The sequence below is a fragment of the Bubalus bubalis genome, chromosome 17 (genome assembly GCF_019923935.1).
Source record: "Bubalus bubalis isolate 160015118507 breed Murrah chromosome 17, NDDB_SH_1, whole genome shotgun sequence".
In the NCBI taxonomy this organism is placed as follows: Eukaryota; Metazoa; Chordata; class Mammalia; order Artiodactyla; family Bovidae; genus Bubalus; species Bubalus bubalis.
Window position 1 is genome coordinate 10,637,968 of NC_059173.1, and position 24,805 is coordinate 10,662,772.

A 24,805-nucleotide genomic window follows, 5' to 3' on the forward strand; every position below is an offset into this window, starting at 1 on the left:
GCTGAGTCGTGTGGTTCCTTCTGCTTTGCACTCTTTGGGGAGTGTAGGCGGACCAGGGCGCCTGGAGTCAGCTCTGCGGAACGAGGGAAGGCACGCCTTCTCAGAGAGGGCCAGACGGTCAAGATGTGGCTTTTCTGCCTCCTCGGAGTCAGGGGAAACTGACAGATGGCAGCAGCTCTGGGCTGATTTGGGGAGGGCTGGGGGCCATCCCCAAAGAGGGGAGGGCAGATTCCTCAAAAGCCTCAATCCCGAGAGTTGCTGAGCCTTAGCAAAATTATCCATCACCCCCTGGCACCTCACACTTTGCACCAGAACATCTAGCACTGTAGGTCATTTTGACCTCATTTGTTGTCCTCTCAGCAACCTAATGGGAATGGGAAAAGTAGGAAGAATTGCTCCAGTTTCACATGTGGAAACGGGGGTGACTTGTATAAGGCTATGCAGCTATTAATTCATGGCAGCCAGGACTCATCTGGATCTGAGTTATATCGAGAAAAAGAAAAAGGAGGACCTCCCTGGTGGTACAGCAGTTAGGACTCTGTGCTTCCACTGCAGGGGTTGTGGGTTCCATCCCTGGTCCAGGAACTAAGACCCTGCAAGCTGTGTTTTAAAACGGTTATTCCCATATAGCTTTCTGGTCTGCCGTTACCATGAGGTTTTGATATAGTAGTCTGTGTATATACAAGACTATTTTAAGTTGCTGATATCTTAATTTCAAATGCGTTTTCTGTGTCCTGCATTTGTACTTTCCCTCATGCTTGCTGGTTTCGAAATTCTATTTGTGTATGGATGGTTTTCTACCTTTACTGTAGGTTAGCCTTTGCTGGTGAGCTTTTCCATTCATTATTTGCTGTTTTTGAGTTTTGCCCTTCTTTTAGCATGTTATAAGGCTGGTTTGGTAGTGCTGAATTCTCTGAGCTTTTGCCTGTCTGTAAAGCTTTCGATTTCTCCACCAAATCTGAACAAGAACCTTTCTGGGTAGAGTATTCTTGGTTGTAGGTTTTCCCCCTTTTCTTCCTGCAGTGGAAGCCCGGAGTCTTCACCGCTGGACCTCTAGGGAAGTTTGGTGCTACTGGATTTACATCTAGGAGTGGACTTGCTGGTCTCAGAGGAGAAACCAGAACTAAGGCAGGTGTAGGGTCCATTCCCCCAGCAGTGCACGAGAGTTCTCCTGGTTTCACGTCTTCCCTAACCGTGGTGCTGTCTTTCTAGCCCTTTTGCTGGTGGTGCAGTACGCTCATTGTGATTTTAGTTTGCATTCCCCTGATATAACTAATGAGACCGGATACATTCTAATCATTAGATGGTGTAATTCTGAATATATTCGAGACAACTTTTTAAAAAGGAAATGGCCTCCACCATCCTGGCCAGCTGAAACTCCAATACTTTGGCCACCATATGTGAAGAACTGACTCATTTGAAAAGACCCTGATGCTGGGAAAGATGGGAGGTGGGAGGAGAAGGGGACGACAGAGGATGAGATGGTTGGATGGCATCACCAACTCAATGGACATGAGTTTGAGTAAACTCTGGGAGTTGGTATTGGACAGGGAGGCCTGGCGTGCTGCAGTCCATGGGGTCGCAAAGAGTCAGACACGACTGAGCGACTGAATTGAACTGATCTGGCCAGCAGGAGAATCCTAGATGTGACAACGGAGGTGTCTTATTCTCTAGCTTTGTGTGTCTGATAGTCTTTTCTCTGCTGTGAGTGGTTGTTTTTTGCTGTTTCTAGCACCCTGAAGCAACAAACTGAAGAAAGGAAAGTTGCTTGTTCCTCATCCAATAGGGTTCTTAATCTTTGTATAATAGATATGTAGGACACAACCACTGTGAGCATTTATTGAGTACAAAGAAGGTGGAGTCAAGAGAATGAGAATTAAGTGGGTCTGTAGTCTCCTGAATGCAGACCAGAGGGCATGTATGTGTATGTGCGTGTGTGTGTAGGGTGTGTGTGGTGTGGCGGGGAGTATGTGTGTGATGGACACGGAACAAGAAGGCAGAGCGTTGATCTTGGATGGTAGTTCTGAGCTAAGTCTTTCCCTCTTCCCTGCATTTTCCTTTTGCTCAAAGTAGTTCTAAATCCACTGCCGGTGCCCAAGGGAGGGCACGTGGTCTAAGAGGGGCCAAGACTCTTCCAGTGCAACTGTCCACTTGAGGAAAATCCTCACACCAGATGAGAGCTCCAGGACAAGCAGTGGGCAAGACCTGCAGGGTAGGTTTACCTCTGACCTTGGATTTCCATCCCTTCGATCAAACTTCCTATATGAAAACCAGAGAGACTTCCCTGGTGGTCTACTGGTTAAGACTTCATCTTCCAATGCAGGAGGTGCAGGTTTCCTCCCTGGTTGGAGAGCTAAGATCCCACATGCCAAAAACCAAAACATAGAAAAAATATTGTGACAAATTCAATAAAGGCTTTATAAAAAAGTCCACATCAAAAAAAAAAAAAACCAACAACACAGACTTAAGGGGTCGAGTCGGGGACCAACAGGTCATTTATAAGCATAATGGAGTTAAGAATCACACCAAGTGCAAAGAGACCATAATAGTTAGAAACACTTTTAATTTCTAGCCTCTTGGTGACCCTCAAGCATCAGAGCCATTCAAGGATGTTGGCCTTTGAATGTTCTCAGCAAGAGTAGATGACCACACAACTCTTAAGGTAAATAAAAATTAGATGAAGGTTATTTATTGGTGTGACTTTTCCTGTCATGAGCTTCCTTTACACAGCAATGGTGTAAATAGCATCAAACTGAATGAAAAGTTTGTTAGATGCAACCATAAATAATTATAATAAATATACATCAAGTAACTTTACAGCACACGTTTTTAGGGCAAGGTTTGGATCTGTCTGGACCCCAGCGTGTTCTCTGGGAGAAGCGGTCGAGTAGCAGCAGGTACCTTACGCACAGCTGTCGTCTAGTCAGAGATGGGCCGACAAAAGCTTCCTCTTGGGGAGGTAGCTGACAATTCAGAGTCCGTTCAAGGGATGGGAAGGATTGGGGGGTGGGGGGGACAAAGATTTAAAAATACAGGGAGGAAAAACCACTTTTAGTAAATCCAAAGGCTCTTTCATTATGCAGAAATGAAATAAGAGGATCCTTGTTGTCAGGACTATGTCCTGGTGAGACCCCCTAGTCAAGGGGGCTATGGCCCCCAGGAGGCAGTGGCCGACCATGTTCCTTCCAATCAGGGAAACTGCTGGCAGGCACCTCCAGACGTGACTGATCCTGCATCAAATGTAACTGATGCGACTGGAACAATTCATCCAGGTTTATCCTTTCCTTAGATCAGGGAATCATTTCTATAATGGTCCTTAATGCATTTCCTAAGAACAGGGAGGCGGTAGATGCTAATGCCTTTAACTCCAAAATCCACACCTTTCCAACAGGCCAGGGCCACAGCCGAGAAAGGAAGAGCAAATCCTCTCTCTCACCAGCATTCACACTCCAAAGCCTTCTAGACAGCACTCACGCAGAACTTCCAATATTCACAATATTTTACAATAAATACAGTGATGTGATTTTGCATGAACTGGCAAGGTCCAAAAATGACAGGGTCCAACAGGATGGCATATGCTGCTCTCGAACAAAGTACCACTGGACAAGAGACCTACTCGGGCACAGATGCACTGGGGCTGCGGCAGCTCAGCCCTGGTACACACTCACGTGGGGAAGGGGGGGTGCAGGGCGGGCCTGGCCAGAGGGGCGGAAGGACCCTGGTATCTCCATCTGGACTTGAAGGTCTTAGTCACTGAAGTAGATCCCGAATAGAGCAGAGCACCTCAGACAGCTCTTTTGAAAATGCGGTGTGGCCTTTCCGCTGCTCCTCACATCACAAACACCGTAGTGAGGAAGGGCCGTTTCTGAGGACAGAAGGGGTCGGGGTGGGATGGGGGGCAGGCCAGAGTCATGTGCTTTCATGTTCAGAGTCCCGGAAAAGTGCCCCTACTTGAGCTCTGTCCCTTCAGCTCCCGGGCTCCTCTCAGCTCCTGAGCTGGGACGTACCTGGCCTGACTCTGTGGACTAAGGTCAGGAGGGATCCCTTCGGTCGTCCGCTCCTAAGTGGCACTCAGCGGGAGCCTGTTAGACTGGGCCCAGGAGAGTCGGAGAGCAGAAGGGTTGTCTGGGTGGGAAGGGAAGGGCAAACCACAGTGGGCTTTTCCTCAGAAAAACCCAGACCATAGACAAGAGTCTACAGCCGGAAGATCAACACACAAAACTCCCTATGTGTGTCTCCCATGTTTGGGTCACTGGCCCAACCATTTCAAGTTGGAAGGAGGCCTGCAGAAGCCATGTCCGGCAGAAATGCCAGCTCGAGGTGGAAGGCAGGGCTGGTCACAGACTTGCCTGTGGAGACGCGAACAGGGTGCTCTGCAGGCTGAGAGCATCTCACTACCAGCTTCCTGCTGGGCGATTCTGTGACGTAGCATCAGAACCTGGTGGCCACGAAGGAAAATGTCCAGGAAGATCAAATGAGACACGAGCTGTCTGGGAACTAAACTATCCTACAAACATACCACAAACAGGTAGCAAAAGAACCAACCCATCACGAAACGTACAAATACATAAGGTTAAGTCTTCCAGGAGGCCCTGGAATGTGGACAAAAGTTTGGAAAAGCAAAATGTCGCCAACTCCTCACGCAGGGCCCGGAGGGGTGTGCCTGCAGCAGCAGGCTCCCCAAGCCGGCAGAGCAGAGCCTCGGTGACAGCCTAACTTGGGCTCCCTCCCATCAGCCACTCAGGGGGTCTTCGCGGTAGTGAATGGCACAACGTAGTTTCTCCAGCATGATTTCCAGCGAGGAGTACTGGGGAAGCTTGATCATGAACATACAGGTCTCCACTCGGATGTAGCGAGAATCTGGGGAACCTACAGGAGAGACCAGCATTAGAGCGAGGACCCCAGGGGGCCTGGTGGGCCCCTCTGTCTCCAGGTTTGCCTCTCTGGGCAGCTCTTAAGACAACCCCAAGGCCCATTTATCCGGTGGGTGGCGGGTGGAGGGGTGGAGGGGGAGGGTCTGGGAGGCTGGGGTGGGGCAGGAGGAGATTCTGGGGGAGGAAAGAGCAGCACAGGCCACAGATGGCTGACCTGTGACGGGCAGGTCTGGCCAGCAAAGAGTTTTGTTTGGATTTTTCAAAAATTAAAAATTTTTTGCTGCATTTAAAAGTCAAAAGATGACATTTCTGGGTTCTAAGCTTTTGAAAATCTCAAAGGACATGTCAACTTTGTCCCTGTGCTGCCACTTGGCAAAAAGTCAGGTTTGGGAAGCACATGACCCCCCAACCCCCACCACCCCTGCACCTCTCATTTACATTTGGGGTGTGGTGTTCGGGGGTACCTGTCCATTGTCCTTCCCCCTTCATGCAGCGCCTAGCAGCCCCAGCTCCAAACAGGGCCCAAGTGTCCCTGCTTGGAATGTGACAGGGAAGGCCAGTACCTGCTGTGCCATCCGGGGGGGCAATCTTCATGGGGTACGGGGGCACATGGGCCGTGTCAGGACCCCCATCTTTGCAGGGGCAGGTGAACGGGATGCGCTCCTGGTTGCAGGCAAACTTGATGAACTTGCACAGCTCCTCCTGGGCAAACATCTCCAGTGCCCCCCAGAAGAACTCGATGTGCTGGTCGGTCTCCATCAGCCCCACCTGGTACATGGTGTGGGCCTGTGGAGAGGCCCCAGACGTGAGCAGGCCTGAGCCTCTGCTAACCTAGCCTCCCACCCAACCTCAGGGCGTGCCCAACTCCAGGGCGCGGTGACGACCGCAGGACACAGGGAGATCACAGCTACGACAAGGACTGCAGAGGCAGTGGTGATACGAGTCTGCGTGACTCTGGCCTACCCGCTAGGCTCGGCAGCAAGGGTTCTACCTACGTTACCCCACTGACCCCACTGGGTGGGTCCTGCCGCTGCTCCTGTTAGAGGTGAGGTCACTTGGGCAAGGTCTCCCAGCTGGCATGGGTGAAAGCAGGCCACGCTGAGCAGTGGAGGGGCTTTGCCTCTGGTTGGTGGCTTAATTCACAGGCTCTGGAGGCAGATGACCTGCCATTTCCTGGCTGGGTGACCCTGGGCAAGTGACCTCTTTCAGCTTTCGTTTACTCAGCAGTGAGACAGGGATGAGCACGGCTCCTCTCTTACGTAAGGGGGACAGAGCGCCAGGACACAGAGTACTGTACAGACGACAGGCCGCATGCGCCCGCCAACCTGGCCCAGCCACCAACCTTCAGGAACTCGAGGTTGATGTATGGGAGGCCGCAGGTGCGCAGCTCCATCTCCAGTGGGCTGAGCGTGGTAAGCAGCTGCAGGGGGATGATGGCCCCGAGGCCCGCGCGCACGGCCGTCACACACTCCATGTTCTGTAGCTCACGCAGCCGCAAGCTCCGGATGGCGGCCGCATAGATGTCCTTGTTCTCCCACCTGGGGCATGGGCAAGGGATGACCCTCAGGAGGCTGCTGGCGGCATTTCCTGGACCTCCCAGACCAGGCAGCTCAGGGAATTCCTCTCCTGCTCTGGGTGTCACCTGGCCCAGAGCCAGTGTTCCTGAATACAGTCCTTCCACTGAAGATACTCCACCATCTTTCCCGGCGCCCCCTGTCCTGCCTCCTGTCTTCCCCCGGGAAAGCCGCCTGTCCCCATCCGAGGCCCTGCACTCACGCCACGGGGATGTGCCGGCCGCGGCTGCACAGCTCCACCTCCTCGCCGGTCATGGTCAGGTAGGTGAACCGGCAGCAGGGCTTGTTGGGCCCCTCGGGGCTCTCAGTGGCCAGGTGCTGGGAGGCGATCTCGGCACACAGGGCCTCCAACTCCGTCTCGTCGTTGATCTGGAGGGAGGGCATGGCAGAGCGGGGCTGACCACTGCCCTGCTCCACAGATCCCCAGTGATAGAACCTCATCCCCATTTGGGGACAAACATCAGGTATTTTGGGGTGGGGCTACCCTGGCCACCATGAACAGGTAGGTGGCACTGGCCTGGACTGTCAGCCATGCCCTCGGTTCAGGGTTGGGCACTGACCAAGGCCTGGCTAACAAGACCAAATTCCAGCCTCCCTCTTTCACTGGTGCGGGCAGGGCTGAAGGAGGGTGAGCCTTGTACTGCTGGGGCATCCTGGGATGAGTCATTGTTGATGTTATCGGAGTACCTGGATTCAGCTCTGTCTGAAGCCCAATCTATATCTATACTTTCAGTTTTAAGGTCAAATCATTTTTTTAAAAAGTTTTCCTAAGCTGGTTTGAGCTGGGGTTTCCTGTCACTTGTCACCAGAGAACCTTGACTTAATCCCACCTGTGGAAGGTACACGGGCCACCCTCCACCATGCGGCACACTGAAGTGCATGCGGGGCCACCCGGAGAACAGCCCTGTGGCTCTGGGGTGGTGAAGGCTGCGGGAACCCCAAAGTAGGTTCGTCTGCCTTCCCCGCCAACCCTGGGGTGGTTCTGTCTCCTGGCACCCTCTGGGGCCTTGCCCATGCCCTCTAGATGGAAGACTTGGCTGGACTGTCTGCCTGGACACCGTCTTACATCCCTTGCCTGCCTCAGGCCCTTGGCGCCACCCACGGCTCTGGGAGGGCCTCTCAGAGCAGCGCCTGGCAGTGACTCATAACGCCCAGCCCCTGGGGGGGTGTCCTGCTTCGACCCTTTAAGCAACTCATTGTGGGCCACTTTCTGCTGAGGAGTCAGCTGCCATCCCAGCCCTTGGCTTTGTGGCTCCCGTATACTGGCTGCCCTCAAGTGGCAGCTAAGGGGACTACAGAGAGCCTGGCAGCAAGGACCTGACCCCCACCGCGCCAGGGACCTCAATCTGTGCAGGGGGGTGGGGGGGTGGGGTCAGCTGACGCCTCTTCCAGCAGACACGGGGTAGGGGCACTGCTCCAGAGCCCCGTGGCCCCCCAGAAAAATAATGCGCTTCTCACTTACACTCTCAAATTTCTTGACGTAATTGTAGGTGAGTACGTCTGCTTCCTGCAGGTCTTGGTCAGGATCCAGGGGCTCGCCCACCAGTGTCTTCCAGAAGGAGGGCAGGAGGTCCAGGGGGAGGGGGACATCTGCTCTGATGGCGATCCCTAGCAACTGGCCCAGGAAGTGCAGCAGCTGCTCCTCCCCATAGGTGATGGGGCTGGGGGTCAGGATGTACTTGCCCTGGAAGCCGAGGCAGGGGCGAGGGATGGACCACGGGGACTTGTGGAAGGCGCAGAGCTGAGCCCCCGCCCCTCAGGGAGCTGCCCACAGGGCTCAGGCCCCACATCTCACCTTGTTCTTGTTGACGGCGGAGCTGGGGCACAGCAGGAGGAGGGAGAGCGAGGAGCTCTGCAGCTCTCTGCACACCTGCCACAGGAAGTGGCGGAAGGAGCCACCTGCGGAACAGAAGGAGACCTCTCAGACGCCCTGCCCGCAGGCCCTGGCCCCACTGGGACACCCTGACCCCACCTGCACTGGGGCTTCGCTGAGTGGAAAGAACCCGCCCAAGGGCTGAGGGACCTGGGTTCAAACCTGAGGGGCCACTAACTGGCTGGCGGCTCCCAGGGAACCGCATCACTGTTGAGGCCAGCCTCCGCCTCTCCACCTGGCAGATGGGGGCCATCACTACACCCACCTCCCAGGCTAGTTCTGGGGCGTCCACAAGATCAAAGTCAGATCCTTCATGGGTCAGCTGTCATGGCTGCAAGCTGACACTGATATGAGGGCTTGGGGGACCTGTGTCCGTCCCCTGCGCTGGGCCAACAGCAGGGCCCCCGGCTTCCTCAGCACGGCCTCCCACTGAGCCCAGGGCTTGGCGTGTTCAGTGAGAACACAGATAAATGGACAGACATGCAGATTACAATGTGATGGGCAATGGGCAGTGAGCAGCTCCTCTCCTGCTGCCAATTTCAAACGTGCCCCTGGGCGTCTCACAGAACTCCTGTCTGTGGCCGCTCTCCTGCACCCTCCCCTGGGCAGCCCGTCAGTGCCCTCGGGTCTGGACGTTCTAGGAGAGCTGTGTGTGCGGAGGACTTGCTTGGGGACAGATGTCAAGGCCTGGCCCTCATAGCTTCCACGGAGAAGCAGGAGACTCCTGCCTGCTGAAGCCGCCAAGGGCTGGGACAGAATCGGACAGGCCTGGGTTTGAACGCCAGTGAGCCTGCTGACTCTGGGGAAGCCCCAGGTTCCCCATCTTTAAAGCAGGGCAGTGCTGGCGTCAGGAGGAGTATAAGCTGTTGAGCCTGGGCCTGGCTTGTTCTCTCAGTGAAAAGTGCTGCCCTCAGAGAGCCTCCGAGTAAGGTGTACCCAGGGGAGGCCACAGCACTGGCCGGAGGGAAGGCTGCTGCAGGAATGTGTCCCATGATCAGGGCGGGCATGGGAGATGGAGCCGCTGAACAGCTTTCCTGCCCAGGGTGCTCAGTGAAAGAACTTTATTCTCCCACCCAGTGTGGGAGGCATTTTTGGAATGTCTGAGCTTAACTGAGGACCACGAGGGAGCACTTTCTGAGTGGCTGTCCCTCATCCCTGCAGTGTGAAATGGCAGAAGGTGCCCTTTTGATTGAGGGTTCCCCAGACCCCCGTCTCTTACGCGGCACATACAAGCTTTTAGCCTGACCAACCCCTCAGTCAAGGGCTCTTCCTGGAAAATAAGTCCAGTCCACACTGAGGGCGTCTCTCCTGACGCCCTCTGCCAAAGACATACCCCTAACACTGATCAGAAGCCGCGTCCCTGAGCCTGCATGGCTCAAGGCTGAAGTCCCGGACCAGCAGTGGCACCACTCCCCAGAGGACAGGGGCAAGTCCAGGGGGGCTGGGTTTGGAGAACCTGGGACCACTGGTCACTCGGGGGTAGTCCTGGCTTCTGTGTAGAGCAGGGTAATGAGTATGTGGCTTCCCTCTGCTAATGGGGAAGATACTGGCTGTTTAACAGTAACCCCAGGAATTTCACACTCTATACATGGCCTCCAACCTGAACTGGCTGGGGACTCCACTTACTGGTGCCATGGACCTCCTCCCCTGTGAAGCGGATGTTGAAGGCATAGGTAGGGTCGCCACCACTCGCCAGTTTGACGCAAAGCTGAGAGGAGGGCACTGAGGCCAGCTGCCTGGCTGCCTGGCAGAAGTAGGAGTTCTCAGAGGCTCTGATCTCCCCTGGAACGAGAGAGAGGAGGTGCTGAAACCTCTCAGCGCCAAACACCTCCTGCCTCCCAGGATAGGAAATCCTCCTGGCCAGGCCCTGCCTACTGCTCCCACGCCCCCACCCCTGGAGCAGCCCCTGCCTGCCCTCGACTCCTGGAACATCTTCAGTCATCACGTCTCCATCATGGTGGGGTCCTCCCAAGGAGCCCACGGCTCTGTTCTCCACATGGTCAGCCCCTCCCATCCTGCCACGTGTCCCAGGGATACACCCAGGCTCCTCTCACTCCCTGGCTCATGCCCCTCCTGACATCTCTCTGGTCATGTGCTGTAAGGGGGACTCCTAGCTGCCTCCCCAACATCCAGCCTCCCCTCTGCTTTGGTGCCTGAGCCTGGAATTTGGCAGGTCCACGGCCAGAGCGAAGCCCACCTCTCCCACCATCCCCTGCACGGAGGCACGGCCTGTGCTGCTGACACGCCTCCTCCTACCCCCTGAGAACAGTGAGCTCTGGACAGACTAGACGGGAAGCCACAGGCTGGGATTAGAGCAGGGCAGCAGGAGCACCCCCACCCACGAGGGACTGTCAAAGCAGCTCCCACATCCTCTTCCAGAGGCTTCTTTCACGTATGAGAAATCAACTAGCCAGGTGCCGCTGCTTGCATCTTCTGGTTCGTGTGGCTCATCTCACCTCCCACGATCTCCAGTGGGTCCAGAGTGATCTCTGGTGCCGCATGGTCGGCCGTCCTCTGCACCGTGGCATTTAGCACCCGATTCATGACGGTCACCTTTGTGTCATAAAAGATCAGCCCTGGAGGGAGGAAGGTGGGAGACAGGCTGGGACGGGGTGGGCGGCTTCCCCCACCCCAGTCACTCCGAGGCTGTCCCCTTTGCATCGTGCAGTCTCTTCTTGGGGGGGCGAGGGGGGGACAAGCTGCTGGCGGCTGGGCACTGACCTTTGGCCTCCTTGAGCAGGGCAGCGATGCTGTGCGTGTACATGGGAGTCTGGCGCAGCTCCACCAGCGGCAGGAAGAAGGTCTCGAGCGTGGTGTTGAGGGACTGCAGCAGAGCGAAGCGCAGGCGCAGGCTCTCGATGGGCACGTCTGCGGGGCACAGTGGGCAGGGGTGGTCAGGCGGGGGCTCGGTCTGGCGAGCCTCAACTCTCTGTCTATCTGTGAATCCCTTGAGAGGCCTGGTCACCGGGAGGGGTAGGAGGCTGCCGGTGAGGGAGTGAGACCAGGCGGAAGCAAAGGGTGAAGGCTGGGTTCTCAAGGAACCCATGGGTCCCCTCGGCCAACTCTGGGGCTGTGCCAGGGCTGCATGCTATACTGTTTTTAACTTTTAATTTTCAAATAATTACAGGCTTAATAAAGGAAGTGGCCAAAAAAATAAATGTAGAGTCCTATGTACCTTTCACCTAGCTCCCCTCAGTGTGACATCACACATCAAAACCGGAAACTGAGATGTGGGCACACTGACTTGTGCTTGTCTGCCCTCACGTGCGTCCCCTCTCTGACTGCGAGATTGACGTCGGGACAGCTTCTTGCTCACGTTCACTGCTGCACTGCCCGCAAGAGAGCGAGGGCTCCGACGTGTGGCTGATGAGAGCGAGTGGGCTGAGGGGCCTGAGGAGCAGCACGTGGGCACCAAAAGCCTCAAAGCCAGCCCGGGCCTCCTGTGTCATGACAGGGCACCCTCTCCAGGGATGGATTTCTGGAGAGTGTCTGTTTTTGTGTGTGTATTATTTTTCTGTGCATTCCTAGTTTTGACAAAAAATGCTGTTGTCCTGTCATTAAGGATCGTGCCTCCAACAAAGGCTACCAGATGGTCTCTTACCCCCAACACCAGGCTGGCATCCAAGGTGGCCTCTAGGCAGGGGGGGCCTGGGTGTGATGGCAGGGGTCTCGCCTCCCAGCCACCGCACTCCTGGGTCTGCTCCTTGGCGTGGTTAAGAGGAGCAAGTAGTAAGTCCTCAAAAACTTTAATTTGGCCACAGTCACAGCCTCCTGTCTTTCTCTCTCTCTTTCCTTACCCACTTGGTTCACAGCAAGTGTTTCTAAGGATTTGTTTAATGGATGTGTAAAGGGCTTTGAGTCCTTTTCACACCCCCTGTGCCATCATGGGTGAGGCCCCCACAGGGCAGCCCAGGCAGTGGTCCCTGACTGGCATCCCTCTGGACCCACATACTCAAGAGACAGGCCACTCTGGGGTCAGCGGCGTCTGCAGGGTCCAGATACACCTCGTGGGGATGCAGACGCGCGGGCGTGATGGCCAGGTGGCGGCACAGCCGGTTGATGTACTGCACGAGCGCCACATCCATCTCCAGGGTCCACTTCCTGGAGGCCTTGTGCGCATGCCGGACGTCGATGCAGGCACACCTGGGGGCAGGGATAGGCAAGGTAGGGCGGCGGCCACCGGGGGATGCTGGCTTCCTCTGCAGTCATGTCCCAGCTCCTGTTTATAAGACAGCCTTGCCTTCCAGGTGTTTCTTGGTGTTCAGCCAAGTGCTGACTGTAGATGGAGGGACTGCTCTTCTTGAGCAGAAAGTACTCTTCAGAAGCAGGCAGGGGGTGGGGTGCGGGGAGGGCAGTATGCATCCCCATGTGCCTCCCTCATGTCCATGGACTACGTGGTCCGAGGGTTAAAGATATGAGTGGAGTCCTTGGGTGAAATCTAGGCTACAAAGCACGCCTACTTCCTGGGGCTCAGTTTCTCCCATCTATAAAATGGAGCTGGTGATGGCATGACCTGTGCCATCAGGAGGACTGAGTGAGAGGACGCCCGTAATGTACATGACACGGTGCCCGGCACCTCCCGAGGGCGGTGCCAGTCACAGGTGTCCTTTACCCTGTGACTCCACCCCAGGTCCACTTATGCAGCTCCTTGAACAGGCAGGCAAAGGTGTGTGTGTGAGGGCGGCCTCGCTACAGCCACGTAAGATGTAAATTAGTTTTTTTTTTTTCTTTTAAATTACAGTTTCTAAAACCAACCAGAGAACTCGGCCCTGCCACCGTGAGCCAAGGCCCATCTGGGCATCGACTCTGAGCCTTCAATGAAGGTACAAAGCGCTGGTGCCAAGCAGTAAACAATTTCTCAATTCTTTGGAAAATGGGGCTTTAAAAAAGCATGCTTCTTGCAGCCATTCCTTCTCTGAGGTTCAGAGCCTCTTGCTGTGGGTCAGAGTGTGTAGGCCTGTGTGGTGGAGCCAGAGGGAGAGGGCGGGCAGATTTCTTCCGGTTTGCAAACATCTTGCCTGTTTGGGATTCTCTTACAGAAAGGGGAAACCATATTTAGTTTGACCCTGGAGCCTTGGTGACTAGTGATCCTACTGTGTTCCCGCCTGGGAGGGAGAGGCAGGAGAGGAAGTGTGATGCCAGACAAAAAAAGACTCTTTGGAACAAGTCATCCCTGTAAGGGACTGACCTCTCCCCTCCCACCAGTTCACATGTTGGAGCCCTAACCCCTGCAATGTGACTGTGCTGAGACAGAGCCTTTAACGGGGAGATGAACTTAAACAAGGTCACAGGGTGGCCCTCATCTGACAGGACTGTGATCCTCACAAGAGGGACAGACACCAGGGATGCAGGCACAGAGGCAAGGCCACATGAGCACACAGTATGCAGGTGGCTGTCTGCAAGCCAAGGAGAGCCCTCCAGAGAAACTAACCCTGCAGACACCTTGATCTTGGACTTCCGGCCTCCAGACTGTGAGATACTGGATTTCTGTTGTTTAGAGCACTGTTTCAGATGGGTGAGAAAACCCACTTTAGCAAAATTAGAAAATAACTCAATAGGCATTAAAAATAGGCCAGACAGAATGGCTTCCCAGGAAGTCATCTCTTGGGAAATGTCTAGTGGCTGAGGACCAGTTTTCACAAGGAACTGACCGGGCTGACGGCCTCTTACCTCTCAAAATGAAGATCGTAGCCACAGGATAAAATCGCTCTCCAGACGCTGCGGATGTCTTGCTTGGCTCGGTCGATCACAAACTTGTGAAATCCTTCTAAGGTCAGGTACTTCTCCTCTGGGACTGACAAAAGAGTGTTCACAGAGTTAGGAATCTAGTGAGAAGTGGGGGCCCCACAAGATGCTCTCAGTGCACCCTCTATTTCAGGACCCAATTCATCTAACTCCTCTGTCTCCCGCCGTCACTCCAGGGTCTCTTAGCAGACAGTCTCCACCCGCTGCTCAAGGACATGCATAACCCCTCAACCTGACAGGTGGTCACCAAGGGGTGGGGCGCTTCCCCTCCAGTCCCATCTTCCTGTATCTCAAACATTCCTGACTAAGCAATTTTTGACAATAACAGCTTTCTCCAACTCTGCTTGGACCTTTAGGAAGATGAAGCTCTAATGCTCAGGTTAAGTGCCCTCTGGGAAAAAATTTCTGAGCAGATTGCCAATCTTTACTTTCAGTCATGATCATCAGTTTTCTTGGGGATATGGTGTTTCTGGAGCTACTAATCTGACCTCCACAAGTTCAGGTCAGCAGAGACGGAGACCTGGAGAAGTAACTGGAGTCGGCCAAGGATGTGGTCTGTGTCGTGAGCAGGGCTGCCCTGCCTAAGCTAAAATGCGAGGGAGCCAGGCAGGAAGGGAAAGGCACAGAGACTGGTTTCCAGGCTGGGCCGCCCCGACCAGGGTGGCAGCAGCCCCAAGCCTGTATCAGGCTCCAAGTGCTTATTTACCTTCTTGTTTCTTGGTGGGTGACTTTTCAGGGTCCTTTTCATCTGGCTTGCTCTTTTCGGGTGACTTGGGTTTCACGGTGGGCTTCTTCTCACTCAAGGCAGTCCTGCTGTAGATCAAAGCACTGGAGTCGGGATTCCTCACGCTCACGCTCATGCCCACACCCTCTCCCGAACGGGGAATGCAGAGCCTCACCAGGCAATGGCTCCTCCTCCCCCAGCTACGGCTGATGGTTCAGGGGAGGCTGGGGTCTAGACCAGCTCTGTTCTGATCAAGACAAGCTTCCTGAGCAAATTATGGGGACAAATGGACACTTTAAAATATGGACAATCTTGAGGTGAAGCTTTCCAAACGTTCTTTCTGCATACTTTAGAGCTGCACTGTCCAAGACGGAGTCGCTGGTCACATGTAACTACTGAAGTTTAAATTGATTACAATTGCAAGTCCAGTTCCTTGGTGGCGCCTGCTCAAGTGAAGTGCTCAGAAGCCAAATGTGGCTAGGGGCTATTGTGCTGAATTGAATAGCACAGACAAACAGCACATTTCCATAGTCACAGAAAGCTCTATGGGACAGTACTGATTCAAACGCACCATTTGTGTATAAGTAATTAATGGACACTCTTTTCTCTGATGATTTAAAGGATTCCTCTAGAGACTCCTGCTAAGTAAAACTTTACTATCTGAATTTTAACTTGGGAGCCATAAACTTGTATCTAAAGAAGATTCTATCAGATAAGCGTACAGATCCACACATGGAATATTATACAGCTACCTTAAAAAGAAATGGGGGGGGGGGGTCTTTTTGCGCTGATATGGAATCATCTCCAAGATCAGCAATAAACAGAAAGAACGAGGTACAGGCTTTCTGTACAGTTGCCGACATCTGGGTATGCTTACACTTGCTTGTGTATGCCTACACTCGCTTGTGTATGCCTACACTTGCTTGTGTACACCCAGAAGGGTTTTGGGAGGCTACGTATGGGGCACTGCAGCCTCAGGGAGGGGACCAAGGATGGAGAGGAAGAGGAGTGGCTTTGATACTTTTGAATATTGCACTATTTAAAATGTACCAAAATAATACATATGCACAAATAAAACCTTTTGCATTTGAATGTTACAAGCAGTGGCTATCTGGGGGTACTTCAGTATTTTCCAGTATGCATGGGAGCATTTTACAGTCTTTCTACAATAACCATGCACTATATGTGTTGGTAAAAGAATTCAGACTTTTAAAGAATTCTGTACATTTTAGACATTTAATTAATTCAGACTGGTCTGCTTTCCAGCCTGCATGGTCCAGATTTTACTATCCTTGTGCATCAAAAGAAACGTTCTCTTCTAATTGATGAAGGTGAGGGCAGAAAGGCCCCCAGCAGTAGAGCAGAGTCAGACTATCTGGCTTCCCTGAGGTGCCCACAGCCTCCCAGGAAGCCTGCTGGCAGGTGGCCCGCGTCCTCCCACCAGCCTGGCTCCTGTGCTCCTTGGCCGCCCACCTGACGCTGTTGAGCACTGCCTTGTCCTTGGTGGGCGGCTTGGTGATGGGCCGCTTGGTGCTCACCACCTTCCCGGGGTGTTGCTCCTTCCCCGCCTTGCTGTACTTGCTCTTGTCAAACTTGGGCTTCGGCACACCATACTTCCTCAGGATCTGGGGCGACCAAAGAGGGAGGGCCTCAGGCTGAGCCCAGGGCATGCCTGAGGCCCAGCACAGGAGTGGCGGGGACAGGGTGGCTACCTGGGTGAGCTGGTCCTCTAGCACCTTTTTGGGGGGCCGGACATTGGTGAAGAAAAGGTGGAGGAGGTTGCCCGGTGTCTGGGAGTTGATCTGCTCTTTGCTAAGATAAATGTCCGACACTTTGATGGGCTTTGCTGGCGTCAGGCTCAGCATCTGCTCCGAGTGGGCACAGCTCTTAAATATCTCCGTCAGCACCTCTCTGGCCCCAGGCACCAGCTTCTCACCTGTCACAGGATGGAGGGAGAGCAAACGATTCTACCATGAACACGCTATGTCAGGACAAGCCCTGCAGCATCTGATTTATTTTTCATCAGCAATTTATTTGGGAAGTGGATATTGGGAGGTTAGTGGTGATGAGGAGCTGTCCACCGAGACCTGGTGTCCCCGCTCTGTGAGCACACCTCAGTGACACGCCCAGCCTTCTCTGCCACGAGGTGTGGCCCTGGGACACGGGCCCCTCCTGGACCAACCTGCTGTCTCGGTGTCTGTCCCCGCTGCTGGCTGCGTGGAGATGACAAGCACCCCGGATGGCGGACCTCAGGGCTTACGCTGGCCTCTTACATGTGTTAAGAAATAAAACTTCCACTGGGTCTGGGTCACTGTACTCTGGGGTCTCTTCATTATGGAGGTTGAACCTCCCTTAACTTCAAGAATGTGTCTATAACAGACCCCAGGGAGTGGGAGGATGTAGAGGCTGCAGGAATTTTCAGTGCAAAGTAGTCAATACAGTTATTCAATAGTCATTGTTACAGGATACATTTCAAACCTGGCACAACCAGCAGGTGGAAAAGAAAGTTCTCTCAGATACAAGAGGGACTTCTCTGGTGGTCCAATGGTTCAGACTCTGATCTTCCAATGCAGGGGGCCTGGGTTCGATTCCCGGTCAGGGAACTAGATCTCACATGCTACAAGAGTTTGCATATCAAAACTAAAGATCTTGCCTGTTGCAACTAAGACCTGGTGCAGCCAAATGAATACTTAAAAAAAAAGAGAAAGTTCTCTCAGAAACAAGAAAACTGTCTATGACTATGAGAAAAAAAGACTTAGTTTTTTGGTCCCCAAACTTATTTTTTTGGTCCTCCTGAAGATGCTCTTACCTTTCCTAAGGGGCTAGTCAGGATCCACCCATGCGTTCCTTGTGGCCAAGGGTCCCCCCCATCTCGGGGCAGGACTGACCGGTCTCCTCATCCCCTCTTTGGCGTGTGGTCTGGGCCACACCCAGTTCACGGGGACGGGGCTGCGAGAACGAGAGCACAAAGGCTCCCTGGGCATCTGGGCTGAGGGTGAGGACATGGCTGTATGGAAGGCATGACCAACCTAAGAGGTGATTCAGTACAACCACAACTCAAAGAAACTCAAGCGAAATGAGCGTGGCTATGATGCAGCAAATTTGTTTTCAAAAGACTGAGTACCTTACATGGAAGGTTTGACTATCATGCGATCAGGAGCTAGAAGTAAATTCATATCAAAGCATGAAAAGACTGGTATAGCTTTAATTGCGGCAGAAAAAGACCCAGGGTTCCCACAGGTCTTACATTAGCTAAGCCCATGTGGCAGATGAGAGCTGAGGGGGCAAAGTACCACCAATAAGGGCACAGGGCCGAAGCCAGGGCCGGGAGAGAGAAGCAGGCCCTTGGGAGCATGAGTCAGACAAACTCACGGACCGAGATATGTATTTTAATGCAATATTTAAAAAAAATCAAAATTAATATAAAAAAACCCATGATGAGCAAAATATTTAAAGTTCTGTGCTAAGCCATATTAAAGCCTGATGCAAAAGGAAAAGTCTTTAATACTGATTCTGTCTGTATTTAAAATTTTAATGGTTTACTCACCATGGATATTTTACATTAATTTTGACTTCCATAAGTACTATATTAAAATACTACTACTGAGTTTTTTCACAGCCCCATTGAATTCTGTGGCCTCACTTAACCTCATTCTGGTCCCAGCCTTGGAGCAGTATTTCAGAATTTCATGACTAGAGGATAATAATTTGGAACAGCAACAAAAACCCATACCCAATATTACATTTCTGTCCTCAGCAAACATAAAAGAAACTCAACCACACTATTGTGAAATTTCAATAATGTTAAAAGAGTTGGAAAAAGAACATAAATTAAAAAATTTGAGAGAGACTGATACAAAATAAAGACAACCACACAAAGAACTACAGTTACAAAAAGAAAGGGGAAAAACTGCTGTTGCTTCTGATGCAAAGCTGGGTGGGGGTGGGGGGTGAGTTCTCAGTCTCAGGACCTGCTAGACCCGGCTCTGTGGGTCCTGGGTGAACAACAGAAATGGGGAAGCCAGACAGAGACCACCCCCAACATACGAGCCACCAAATGACAAAGGACTCTATGGAAAAGAAACTGGGACGGTTTCTTCCTCAATAATTCATTTTAAAGGATGAGGCATCAGTTGTCCTCAAGCATACAACTAAATGATTACCAGTCATGTATGCAGCACGTTCTAGCTCCACAGGACACAGAAAAGAAATACACTTGAACTCAAACAAGGGGAAGCCTGACTAGACAAAAAGAGAAAAAATGACTTGAATGCAAGCCCACATCTGAGGCTGACGCAGGCTGTGGCACAGTCATTCCTGGTGGTCTCTTGGCTGGCTGAACCCTGAGGGAAAAAGTCTATTCGTTTAAAAAAACAAAATCTGTAACCCACCTTTAATTGACTTATCATTGAAATAATCTTCTAACCCTGGGCTCCCCTGCGTATCGAATAGACTCTGATTCACTACAGACACCGTGAGGATCTCTTCCGTTGACATTTCCATCAATTCATCCTCACCATCCAAGCTTGACAAACCTATCAAGTCATTGTTGTTAAATAAACTTGCTCGAATTTTCTCAATTTTGGCCCGGGACCTTATCTGTGTGAACAAGAGAAAGAGTCAGGATTTAAGTGGAGAAACCAGTCATTCAGCTGTACGACCTCTCTTTCCCTCCTGTCTGTCCCAAAGCCCTCTGCTCGTTTTCAGCGTTCTGAGCACCACCTGACCAGGGCGAGCTGGCCTTCCTGACGGAGTCTCTCTCAGGTGCCAACAGCAGTTACTTGCAGAAGAATAACTCAACCAGACGCTCCTGCTGCTAAACCCTGGCCAGATCTGTGGCTTTGCCTGAATGCCCAGGTGGTTAAAGGCCATGCTTGGTCCAGGCTCTGAGAAAATCCCCAGGGAGAAGATGGACAGACGAGAGGTGACTCGGGGAGAAAGCCAACCCCTGAATCCTTGAGCTTTCCTGTCAGAGCCCATGGTGGGGAGCGAGGGGGTACTGGTTCTCTTCCCAGGGCCTTCCTCACCATATCCAGTAAGGGGGAGGACGGTTTTCACTTTGCACCTGACTCCTGTTACAGAGGGTGCAGGATTTCTACACAAGGAGCCCACGAGACAGATGGCATCATGAAGTGGAAAAGGAACCTGGCAACACGCACAGCACCTGAAACTTGGAGTCACTCGGAACAGAACAGCAAGTCTGTTCTCACGTGCTCGATGGGGTCCCTCCTACCGATGGCAATGATTAAAACAACCCAAGGCCACTCAAAAAGATGTTACTGGGGCCCACTGGATAAAGCCCACCCCTCAGGAAAGTTGAGCCCCTGGAGCCCCTCGGCCTCCCTCCCTCCCACACCCAGCAATGAGCTGTGTTTCCTTCCTGACATCAGACTTGCCATCACGCTCAGAGATGTGACCTCAGACACAGATACTGCTGCTGCTGCTGCTAAGTCGCTTCAGTCGTGTCTGACTCTGTGCCACCCCACAGACAGCAGCCCACCAGGCTCCCCCGTCCCTGGGACTCTCCAGGCAAGAACACTGGAGTGGGTTGCCATTTCCTTCTCCAATGCATGAAAGTGAAAAGTGAAAGTGAAGTCGCCCAGTCATGTCCAACTCTTAGCGACCCCATGGACTGCGGCCCACCAGGGTCCTCTATCCATGGGGTTTTCCAGGCAAGAGTACTGGAGTGGGGTGCCATTGCCTTCTCCACAAACATAGATAACCAACATGATAAGTCATTGCTGTTGCTAACAGCTGCCCCAGGCAGCCCCATAAGTGCTCCGATGTCACCTATTAGTCCCTAGGAAACAATAATGGAAGGCGTAAAGAGGCTGGGGGGATTCTAACTGCTCATGATTTAAGTGGTGGCCAAGGCATGAGGTGCTGACCTCCACGACCGCGAAGCCTTTGATGGGGCGCGCTGCAAGGGGCTGGTTGTCCAGGGACGTGACTGTGTACGTGGAGCCCATGTCTGACACTGAGGCTGTTTCTGCATTGTCCAGTGGCTCGCCCAGGCTCCCCAGGCTGCCCAGGCTGCCGGTGCTACACAGGGAAATGTCCAGGCTCTCCTGGCTGGACACCACATGGGGCTCCAACAAGCCTGCAGGGATGGGCAGCTCCAGGCCTGCAGGCAACGGATCCGCGGAGAGGTCACTGACTGTCTGCGAGATGCCCTGGGAGCTGCAGATGGAAGCCTGGCTGGTGGACGCGGATGCGCTGATGCTCATAGCAGGGGTCAGGCTGCTGGACGTGCTGACCTCTAAGCTGTCCGTGCTGGGGAAGCCGAGGGTCTTTTCCGGCTCGGCTTTCCCATCACCCCCCTCGGCCTTATCTTTTGGCTTCTTGGGGTCTTCGTCCTGCAGGGGGATGTAGATCTCATCCTTGAAGACCCCGCCATGGGCATTGCAGGCCTTGCGGATGGCACCCCTGACGATGCCCTCGTCCAGGTGGGTGGGGATCCCAGAGATCACCAGCAAGCGGCTGTGGGCGGTGGGGCCCACTAGGGCCTGGCAGGCGTCGGCGATGGCGTCACTTGTCACGCCTAGCCCCTGCGGGTCCTTCCTGGTGAGGTGGCGGAGGATGATGAGCAACGTCAGAGCACGATGGAACCACAGCATGTCCTCGGGCTTGCTGCCCCCAATGCTCAGCATGGCGGGGTCCGAGTCCACAGAGCGTGAGGACTGGCGCTTCCCAGAGGAGGAGGCCTTTTCCCGCTTCATCTTGACTTTCTTTCTCTTGGACAGGAGGCTGGGGCTCTGTGGAGTCTGTCCTGGGGAGGATGATGAGGAGGAGGACGAGTCGCTGAGGTTTGGGGCAGTCGCTGACGTCACCCCACTGGCGGTAACACTCATGTTGGTGGGCAGGGTCACCTCGGCCACCGCCAGGCAGCCCTCCATGAGTGCGTGGAAATACGTCGAGAACCGGCCCTGGTCAGCAGCTGCCGTGGCCCCTGAGCCTCCGCATGCACTGCCCGAGACCCAGCTCTGCGTCTCCTCGTCGTACAGCTTGTGAAGCTCCGACTGCAGGGCCATCAGCATGGCCAGGCAGGGGTTCAGCTGGAGGGCGATGGACGAGGACAGGCCAGCTGGGTGCTTCCTCTGCTCTAGGCTGTGCACCGTGCGCAGGAGCTCTGCCAGGAGGTGGAAAACCAGCTCCTTCACGCAGGCCGCCATGTCTGTGGTCCAGAGGAAGTTGCCTGAGGTGAATGAAAGCAGTCACAACTTGAAACCACCACCTATACAGAGCTTACTATGCGCCTGACACTGCTCTGACAGAGTAGACCCTCACAGCAACCACATGAAACAAGCATACATCCTTCATCCTCATTTCACAGATGAAGAAACAGAGGCTCAAAGGGCCAAAGGACTCTCACAGCTGCTACACAGTCACACGATCTCACAGGGCAGACTGACACCAGGGCTGGTGGCCCTAACCCCTGTGCCACCTGACTACATGGAGTCAGTTTCTACAGCTCTGACCTCCCAAATCAGTATTTTATTTCTCATAAAGTTATTAAGTAGGTTGGTGACAAATCACTTTCCTCTCATATCATCTGTCTGAACCCCTCAGGGCATATGAGTTTGCAACATGGTTTTCCCTCTGACACTATATTATGAAAAAATACAGAAAAGTCGAACAACTTATACAGTAAATTTTTAGATGCTCACCACCTACGTTCTACCATTAACCTTTTGCTGTGTTTGCTTTATTGCACATCTATCCATCCCTCTATTCATCCATAGACTCACCCTAGATTTTGATTATTTCAAAATGAATTGCAGATATCAGTATGTTTTATCCCCAACCACTTAAGCAGACACATCATTAAAGTTCAATATTTAGAAAAATTTTATGGTGAATTATAGGCTAATTTCACAACTCTTTAAGTTTACCATTCCATGAGTTTTGCCTAAATGCAATCTCTCTTTAACCTTTCAGGAGCTGTTACCATGTTTGCAGGTGAAAGGTGGCATGGAAGGGAACACCAACATAGAATCAAAGTTACAATGATGGCATATGTTTGTGTTTTAAAGCAAAGTAGGATCAAATTAATCTTGTTTTCCTAGTTAGATGCCACCCTTCAAAATAACGACAATACCCTGCAGATTATGGATGTGGAAGTCTAACTTCCACTCGGTTCTTCAAGCCCGCTTGACAGCAGCTCGTGAGAGCTATCGCTACCCCAGGCCACTATGGCCACCCCAAAGCAGCTGCCCCAGCCGATCCCGGGGATGGTGGGCCTCACCGAGCAGCTCCACCACTTGTAGGAGGACGGACGTCGGGATGGTGTCAGGCTCATCTTCAGCTCTCCCTTCGCCATCCTCTGATTTCCAGGACAGCAGCTGCTCGGCAAAGGCCATCGCCAGGGGGAACTCGAGGGGCAGGGAGTGTAACACCAGCACGGCTCCGGGTGGGGGAGATACCCCTAGAAGAAGCACCCAGAAGGAAAGCTTGTGATTGGCAACACCTGATCAAAACTAGCTTGTGAGAAAGACCTGCCAGGTGTGAGCAGAGCAACAAGGCCTATCCGCTCCTGCGCTGGGGTAAAAAGAAACCTCACTCCCCACCTGCCAGAAAATGTCCGCTGCAGGCAGAGGAGCAGTGGAGGATGAGCTCCAAGGAGTGCACTTGCTGGTGTGAGAACGGGACAGAGGGGACAGGGAAGGATAAACATCCCCTGGTCAGTCAGATACCACCTAGCCCGATGGCCTGATGTGGAGACAGGAAGTCAGACTTTAAGAGATGCTTCACTGGAATGGTCCTGGCTTGGTAAAGAAACAACCAGCTCCTTGGTGTGGCTGCAATCCCACGGGAGCATCAGCTTATCTTAGGTTGACAGAGCAGACCAGTGAGGAGGTCCCCAGACTTCACACACTACCAGGGCTTTGATTCTTTTTTACTGCCTTGCATTACTGCTATGATCTAAATCTGACTGAAGTGGCCTACGATGAGAGAGAAAGGCTCTGAGGCCGGAACCCCGTGATACCCTGAACTGCATCCCCACCCTCTCTGCAAGCAATGATCACACATAAGCTGAGGGGGACTTCTCTGGCAGTCTGGTGGTTAAGACTCTGCGCTCCCAGTGCAGAGGGCTGGTCAGGGAACTAAGATCCTACATGCTGCACAGTGTGGCCTAAAAAACATTAAAACTAACAAACAAATAAACAAAAACCCATAAGCTGGGCTACTGGAGGTCTCTGCCCAGATCAGGAGGAACCATGCTGACGGCTGTGTACTTTGGGGTGAATGTTTATTTAGGGAGTGAGAGTAGGACAAAGACCCTCTATGTTTACACACAATTTCAAAAACAATGTGGGCAAAACACAATGAAAAAACTAGACCCTAAAAAAAAGATCATAAAGTTGTTTAGCATTGACCAAATCTCTTAAGAAATGTTCTTTCACTTTATTCCCTAAAGATGCAAAGTCCCCAGGACTGGGGCTGTGCAGAAGTCAAGGCCCAATTTTGGCTGAAAGTTCACAGACATCTATGACTGTCTTCAGCAAGCACCTGTCTGTCTTTTTCTGTCCAACCTGCCAAGGACATGCAGTGGAAGTCTGAGAGTAGATTTTCCTTTCTTTGTGTGCTGACTCAGAAACAGAATCAGCTGGCCCTGGTATATAAAGCAGACAGCCAGTGACAGTGTCAGGATTTACAGAGGAGGAGCCCTCAGCTCAGTCCAAATCTACAAAGACTTAACAAAGGATGCCAGGGAGACGTGGGCCTCCCAGCCTGGCCACTAGCTTTTGTTTATCATTTACGTGGGGAGTGGACGATCTCTGAGGCCTGTGCCCTAGGGAGCCACAGTATACTCGAGAGAACTCAGTTTTAATGAGAACTTGAGGAAGGGCAGCCAGGATGGTTATAGCTAAGTGATGGGACTGCTCTGTTCAGGTTGTTTCAAACAGCATGTACCCAGCACACACTTGTGAAAGGAGACGAAATCCCCCCTGTCATCTGGGCAGCATCTGCCAGGCCTTCCCTGGGCAGGAAAGGGACAACTTTTCATTTACTG

General features: G+C 52.8%; 1 protein-coding gene across 9 annotated transcripts in view; it reads right to left on the bottom strand.

Moving 5' to 3' along the window:
* Window positions 1-2,545: 2,545 nt before the first annotated feature.
* HECTD4 (HECT domain E3 ubiquitin protein ligase 4) overlaps window positions 2,546-24,805 on the bottom strand; it is a 170,685-nt gene continuing 148,425 nt past the window's right edge. For 8 of the 9 annotated variants that reach the window (XM_044930097.2, XM_044930096.2, XM_044930095.2 and 5 more), the window contains 17 exons: window positions 23,036-23,215; window positions 20,679-21,985; window positions 19,182-19,389; window positions 16,503-16,726; window positions 16,264-16,415; window positions 14,773-14,879; window positions 13,992-14,115; window positions 12,274-12,464; window positions 11,043-11,189; window positions 10,778-10,897; window positions 9,948-10,103; window positions 8,244-8,347; window positions 7,911-8,132; window positions 6,651-6,817; window positions 6,217-6,412; window positions 5,438-5,660; window positions 2,546-4,869 (listed from right to left, as the gene is read on the bottom strand). In XM_044930097.2, coding sequence (XP_044786032.2) covers window positions 4,733-4,869; window positions 5,438-5,660; window positions 6,217-6,412; window positions 6,651-6,817; window positions 7,911-8,132; window positions 8,244-8,347; window positions 9,948-10,103; window positions 10,778-10,897; window positions 11,043-11,189; window positions 12,274-12,464; window positions 13,992-14,115; window positions 14,773-14,879; window positions 16,264-16,415; window positions 16,503-16,726; window positions 19,182-19,389; window positions 20,679-21,985; window positions 23,036-23,215 — 3,965 coding nt within the window. In that variant the 3' untranslated portion in view covers window positions 2,546-4,732. The remainder of the gene's footprint in view (window positions 4,870-5,437; window positions 5,661-6,216; window positions 6,413-6,650; window positions 6,818-7,910; window positions 8,133-8,243; window positions 8,348-9,947; window positions 10,104-10,777; window positions 10,898-11,042; window positions 11,190-12,273; window positions 12,465-13,991; window positions 14,116-14,772; window positions 14,880-16,263; window positions 16,416-16,502; window positions 16,727-19,181; window positions 19,390-20,678; window positions 21,986-23,035; window positions 23,216-24,805) is intronic. The other variant, XM_044930094.2, reaches the window with a different exon arrangement.